General features: G+C 40.4%; 1 protein-coding gene across 2 annotated transcripts; it reads left to right on the top strand.

Moving 5' to 3' along the window:
* Positions 1 to 838: 838 nt before the first annotated feature.
* LOC311253176 (uncharacterized protein) lies at positions 839 to 3,422 on the top strand. Of its 2 annotated transcripts, XM_084346960.1 has the most exons (5): positions 839 to 2,100; positions 2,197 to 2,250; positions 2,667 to 2,747; positions 2,832 to 2,879; positions 2,963 to 3,422. In XM_084346960.1, exons 1-5 carry the CDS (start codon positions 898 to 900, stop codon positions 3,029 to 3,031), a joined length of 1,455 nt encoding a protein of 484 aa, XP_084203086.1. In that variant the 5' UTR covers positions 839 to 897; the 3' UTR covers positions 3,032 to 3,422. The 2 variants fall into 2 exon arrangements, with proteins under 2 accessions (XP_084203086.1, XP_084203087.1); XM_084346961.1 differs by lacking the exons at positions 2,667 to 2,747; positions 2,832 to 2,879.
* Positions 3,423 to 6,694: the final 3,272 nt, after the last annotated feature.

Below are 6,694 nucleotides of genomic sequence, written 5' to 3'. Positions count from 1 at the left end.
GCTTTGAAATATTTTAGATACTTGGTGTATTTATTACTACTCCCCCTGGGACATGGTAGGATTTTTTAGATTGCGGTCGCTTAAAATGCCTGATTTGCCTGATGTGGAACTGGAGCTTTTCAAAAACGTGTTGAAAGTTGTGATATTTGTAGGCTTTATTTTCTTTACATCACAGGAGAAAGGGTATTTTAAACAATCTCACATTCTTGTAATCAACACCATATGACATGAAAATAATATTGTGTATGTATGGGGTCTGGGGGCTAAGAGGATACCTTTCACTCTCTCACTCTCTCTCTCTCTCTCAGCCAAACTGGTGTGCCAAGGTCTAATATGTATGTTCCCATATACAGTCCTGCCCTAACTGTAACACTTATGTTTTACAGTGAAACCCAGGCAGTGCAAACTGAATCTGCAGCCCACCAATCCAAGTACGTCATTATGCTTGTGCATCAACATTGCTGCCTCCCAGGATATTTCACAGAGCTATGGATTTTTGCCATGATGATATTATGCGCTCTTACCCCAGAACAAGCTTATTCTCTAAAAATAACATCTGACAATAATCACTATTTGGGAACTAGAGATCGAAGTGTGTCTCTCAACTGTGAGTTCACCCTTGATTCTGAGGATTTGGAAAATTTGGACATAGAGTGGAACATTGTGCCACCAAACAGGAGGGAACATGACAAACTGATACTCTTGTATACTCAAAGTATCATTCATAATTATTTATATGCCCCTTTAAAGAACAGGATCTACTTTACATCTCCTGAGCCCCAAGACGGTGATGCTTCTCTAAGCATCACTGACCTTAAGCTTACAGATTCTGGAACATACCAATGTAAGGTGAGATACCTAGGAAGAGAACAGATTAAAGACATTCTTCTGACTGTAATGGAGAGGCCAGACAAACCGGTATGTTACATGGATGGTGAAGCTGTGTTAGGTACAAATATAATACTCAGATGCAAATCCTCACAAGGCACTCCACCGCTTAAATACAGATGGGCAAAGCTCAGCGTAAACCGGATGATGGATCCAGATGCCTTTGTTGATGCTCAAAGAGGGGACTTATACTTGGATAAGATCACAGAGAGGGACTCTGGAACATACCGCTGTACCGTGCAGAACCTTGTGGGTATGGAAGACTGTGAGTTTATACTCAAAATCACATCTCCATCAACAGTGATTGAAGGACATGGACCTATAGCAGGAACTACAGCTGGAATTACAGCAGAAGTGGGTTTGGAAGACGGTGAGCCTGTACTCAATATCACATCTCCATCAACAGTGATTGATGGACCTATAGCAGGAACTACAGCTGAAATTACAGCAGAAGTGGGTATGGAAGACTGTGAGCCTGTACTCAATATCACATCTCCATCAACAGTGATTGATGGACATGGACCTACAGCAGGACCTACAGCTGAAATTACAGCAGAAGTGGGTATGGAAGACAGTGAGCCTGTACTCAATATCACATCTCCATCAACAGTGATTGACGGACATGGACCTACAGCAGGACCTACAGCTGAAATTACAGCAGAAGTGGGTATGGAAGACAGTGAGCCTGTACTCAATATCACATCTCCATCAACAGTGATTGACGGACGTGGACCTACAGCAGGAACTACAGTTGAAATTACAGCAGAAGTGGGTATGGAAGACTGTGAGCCTGTACTCAATATCACATCTCCATCAACAGTGATTGACGGACATGGACCTACAGCAGGAACTACAGCTGAAATTACAGCAGAAGTGGGTATGGAAGACAGTGAGCCTGTACTCAATATCACATCTCCATCAACAGTGATTGACGGACGTGGACCTACAGCAGGAACTACAGTTGAAATTACAGCAGAAGTGGGTATGGAAGACTGTGAGCCTGTACTCAATATCACATCTCCATCAACAGTGATTGACGGACGTGGACCTAACACAGGAACTACAGCAGGAGCTATTGTTGCTGTGATTGTGCTCATCACTGTAACGCTCACCTCAGTCATTTACTACCGCCACAGAAAAAGGCATGGAAGGTTAAGGAGGAATCCATGGGCTCAGAGAAACTCATGCATCTATTGCATAAGAATAAAACAGGTAAGGAAGGTTCAGCTAAAGAAATCTGCATATGTAAGAGTGTTTTGGTCTTTTGTGCCAACAGAATATTCTTTCATACTGCGCTCATCATTGCAGCTCAGGTGTGAGGAAGAAGAAAACCTGTGTGAGGCAATGGAGGCTACTGACCCTGTGAGTAGCTGACATATTCATGTCTTTGTTTTATGATTAACTGCATGCTGTTTAGGATGCTGTATATCACTGTAACCTCTGGAGACATCTAGTCATTAAGGAGCAAAACCAGTAGTTAGTATACATTTCATAGTGTGGCAGCTGGAAATCTTTGAATGTAATTCTATTGAATAACAGGACCATCTCAGCATTTAAAGTGTGAGTAAAACCCCAACATCTATCTATCTATCTATCTATCTATCTATCTATCCCTTGAATACAAAAATCTCATGATTTGTCTCCAGGTGCTGTCCTCCTCTGCAGAGGAAGCCAAGGCGAGGAGTATTAAGCTTGGTTTAGTGATGTGTGCAGACAGTATAGTTATTTTTTAGAGGATTTCTGTCCATGACCTCTAAATCACAAAATCTCCTCTTTAGGATTTGTGCTCCTCACAGATAGAAAAATCAGAGGACAATGGATCCATGGGAAACAGAGATCAGGTTGATACTGAAGGACCTGTGAGTGGAAGTAAACTGGTTTAATTTTGTGTGCATGAAATCAAGTAATACATGAACCAATATCTGTCTGTTCTCCATCTTAAGGAGCCATGTTCCTTGAACACAGATGATGAGATTGATGTTGAAGGACAGGTGAGTGGAAGTAAACTGGTTTAATTTTGTGTGCATGAAATCAAGTCATACATGAACCAATATCTGCTTGTCCCCATCTTAAGGAGCCATGTTCCTTGCACACAGAAAATGAGAAAAATGCATCCCACGAGGAGGTCACGACAGCATTGTGAAGCAAAGGTGAGCAGTATGAAGAAGGTTTTAGTGCTGTTTACTACATTACAGATATGTTGGAAAACCACATCTTTTTGCATACTTTCAGGAGCCATGTTCTTCAGAGGAAGAAAGGTCCAAGGATGAAGAATCCCTTAAAGTTCTGTTAACATAAATATTAGACTGGTTTATATGTGAACATTTCCCTCAAAACAGTTCAGATTAGGTCACAAAGGAGAACATGATGTCCAAGAGCCACATCCATGAGGACACAGTGAAGTTCCTAAATATGTTTTTGATAATTTCATGTTTGTTCAGAGTTTATCTCAACATCTTTACTCAAAGTTATGTGAAATGTGTGGACCTGGCCCTAACTGATTAAAGAGGAGGAAAGGACATCCAAGTGCCACGTCGTTGAGAACAGAATAAACGTTGTTGAATATATAAAAGTTTTTTAGGAAGAATTCATGTTTGTTTTAAGTCTTTGAAAAGGTTTCAAAGGTAAAAGTTTGGTGTTTTAGCCTTTAGATACTGAGAAAGTGGTCTTCAATAATCTGATGAATGCTGAAGTCATGACTGTATCACCATACACCCATATTGGGCCAAACAGGTCTAAGTCATTCTCTAGCCAACTATGCATTTTTAATAACTAGAGGGTCTCAAAGGTACAAGTTGGGTGTTTTAGCCTTTAGATACTGGGAAAGTGGTCTTCAATAATCTCATGAATACTGGAGTCATACCTAAGTTACTTCCTGTTGTGTGAAACAAAGGTGACATGACTGTATCTCCATACACCCACAATTGGCCAAACAGGTCTCAGTCATTCTGTAGCCAACTTTGCCTTTTTAATAAAGGGTCTCAAAGGTACAAGTTGGGTGTTTTAGTCTTTAGATACTGGGAAAGTGGTCTTCAATAATCTCATGAATGCTGGAGTCATACTTAAATTACTTCCAGTTGTGTGAAACAAAGGTGTCATGACTGTCTCTCCATACAACCATATTTGGCCAAACAGGTCTCAGTCATTCTGTAGCCAACTTTGCACTTTTAATAAAGGGTCTCAAAGGTACAAGTTGGATGTTTTAGCCTTCAGATACTGGGAAAGTGGTCTTCATTAATCTCATGAACACTGGAGTCATACCTAAGTTACTTCCTGTTGTGTGAAACAAAGGTTCCATGACTGTATCTCCATACACCCATATTTGGCCAAACAGGTCTCAGTCATTCTCTAGCCAACCTTGCATTTTTGATAAAGGGTCTCAAAGGTACAAGTTGGGTGTTTTAGCCTTTAGATACCGAGAAAGTGGTCTTCAATAATATCATGAATGCTGGCGTCATACTTAAGTTACTCCCTGGTGTGTGAAACAAAGGTGTCATGAGTGTATCTTCATACACCCATATTTGGCCAAACAGGTCTCAGTCATTCTGTAGCCAACTTTGCATTTTTAATACAGTGTCTCAAAGGTACAAGTTGGGTGTTTTAGCATTTAGATACTGAGAAAGTGGTCTTCAATAATCTCATGAATGCTGGAGTCGTACTTAAGTTACTCCCTGGTGTGTGAATCGAAGGTGTCATGAGTGTATCTTCATACACCCATATTTGGCCAAACAGGTCTCAGTCATTCTGTAGCCAACATTGTATTTTTAATAAAGGGTCTCAAAGGTACAAGTTCGGTCTTTTAGTCTTTAGATACTGGGAAAGTGGTCTTTAACAATCTCATGAAGGCTGGAGTCATACTGACGTTACTTCCTGTTGTATGAGACAAAGGGGTCATGACTGTATCTCCATACACCCATATTTGGCCAAACAGGTCTCAGTCATTCTGTAGCCAACTTTGCATTTTTAATAAAGGGTCTCAAAGGTACAAATTGGGTGTTTTAACCTTTAGATACCGAGAAAGTGGTCTTCAATAATATCATGAATGCCAGAGTCATACTTACGTTACTTCCTGTTGTGTGAAACAAAGGTGTCATGACTGTATCTCCATACACCCATATTGGCCAAACAGGTCTCAGTCATTCTCTAGCCAACTTTGCAATTGTAATAAAGGGTCTCAAAGGTACAAGTTGGGTGTTTAAGCCTTCAGATACTGGGAAAGTGGTCTTCATTAATCTCATGAACACTAGAGTCATACCTAAGTTACTTCCTGTTGTGTGAAACAAAGGTTACATGACTGTATCTCCATACACCCATATTTGGCCAAACAGGTCTCAGTCATTCTGTAGCCAACCTTGCATTTTTGATAAAGGGTCTCAAAGGTACAAGTTGGTGTTTTAGCCTTTAGATACCGAGAAAGTGGTCTTCAATAATCTCATGAATGCTGGAGTCATACTTAATTTTCCTGTTGTATGAGACAAAGGTGTCATGACTGTATCCCCATACACCCATATTTGGCCAAACAGGTCTCAGTCATTCTGTAGCCAACGTTGCATTTTTAATAAAGGGTCTCAAGGGTACAAGGTGGGTGTTTTAGCCTTTAGATACCGAGAAAGTGGTCTTCAATAATCTCATGAATGCTTGAGTCATACTTATGTTACTCCCTCGTGTGTGAAACAAAGGTGTCATGAGTGTATCTTCATACACCCATATTTGGCCAAACAGGTCTCAGTCATTCTGTAGCCAACATTGTATTTTGAATAAAGGTCTCAAAGGTACAAATTGGGTGTTTTAGCCTTTAGATACCGAGAAAGTGGTCTTCAATAATCTCATGAATGCTGGAGTCATACTTAAGTTACTCCCTGGTGTGTGAAACAAAGGTGTCATGAGTGTATCTTCATACACCCATATTTGGCCAAACAGGTCTCAGTCATTCTGTAGCCAACTTTGCATTTTTAATACAGTGTCTCAAAGGTACAAGTTCGGTCTTTTAGTCTTTAGATACTGGGAAAGTGGTCTTTAACAATCTCATGAAGGCTGGAGTCATACTTACGTTGCTTCCTGTTGTATGAGACAAAGGGGTCATGACTGTATCTCCATACACCCATATTTGGCCAAACAGGTCTCAGTCATTCTGTAGCCAACTTTGCATTTTTAATAAAGGGTCTCAAAGGTACAAATTGGGTGTTTTAACCTTTAGATACCGAGAAAGTGGTCTTCAATAATATCATGAATGCCAGAGTCATACTTAAATTACTTCCAGTTGTGTGAAACAAAGGTGTCATGACTGTCTCTCCATACAACCATATTTGGCCAAACAGGTCTCAGTCATTCTGTAGCCAACTTTGCACTTTTAATAAAGGGTCTCAAAGGTACAAGTTGGATGTTTTAGCCTTCAGATACTGGGAAAGTGGTCTTCATTAATCTCATGAACACTGGAGTCATACCTAAGTTACTTCCTGTTGTGTGAAACAAAGGTTCCATGACTGTATCTACATACAACCATATTTGGCCAAACAGGTCTCAGTCATTCTCTAGCCAACTTTGCATTTTTAATAAAGGGTCTCAAAGGTACAAGTTGGGTGTTTTAGCCTTTAGATACCGAGAAAGTGGTCTTCAATAATATCATGAATGCCAGAGTCATACTTAAGTTGCCGGTTGTATGAAACAAAGGTGTCATGACTGTATCTCCATACACCCATATTTGGCCAAACAGGTCCCAGCCATTCTGTAGCCAAATTTGCACTTTTAATAAAGGGTCTCAAAGGTACAAGTTGGGTGTTTTAGCCTTCAGATACTGGGAAAGTGG

This window comes from Pagrus pagrus, assembly GCF_965226575.1.
Source record: "Pagrus pagrus genome assembly, chromosome: 24".
Classification (NCBI taxonomy): Eukaryota; Metazoa; Chordata; class Actinopteri; order Spariformes; family Sparidae; genus Pagrus; species Pagrus pagrus.
Note: the sequence above shows the minus strand (reverse complement) of the source record. Positions and strands in the feature narration are given on the sequence as shown.

Bases quoted from the DNA above. Each gene is read 5' to 3' on its own strand.
- LOC311253176 (XM_084346960.1), top strand. From the start codon at position 898: ATGGAGAGGCCAGACAAACCGGTATGTTACATGGATGGTGAAGCTGTG. The intron at 2,101-2,196 runs GTAAGGAAGGTT...TCATCATTGCAG, and splicing joins ATTGCATAAGAATAAAACAG to CTCAGGTGTGAGGAAGAAGA. The intron at 2,251-2,666 runs GTGAGTAGCTGA...TCTCCTCTTTAG, and splicing joins CAATGGAGGCTACTGACCCT to GATTTGTGCTCCTCACAGAT.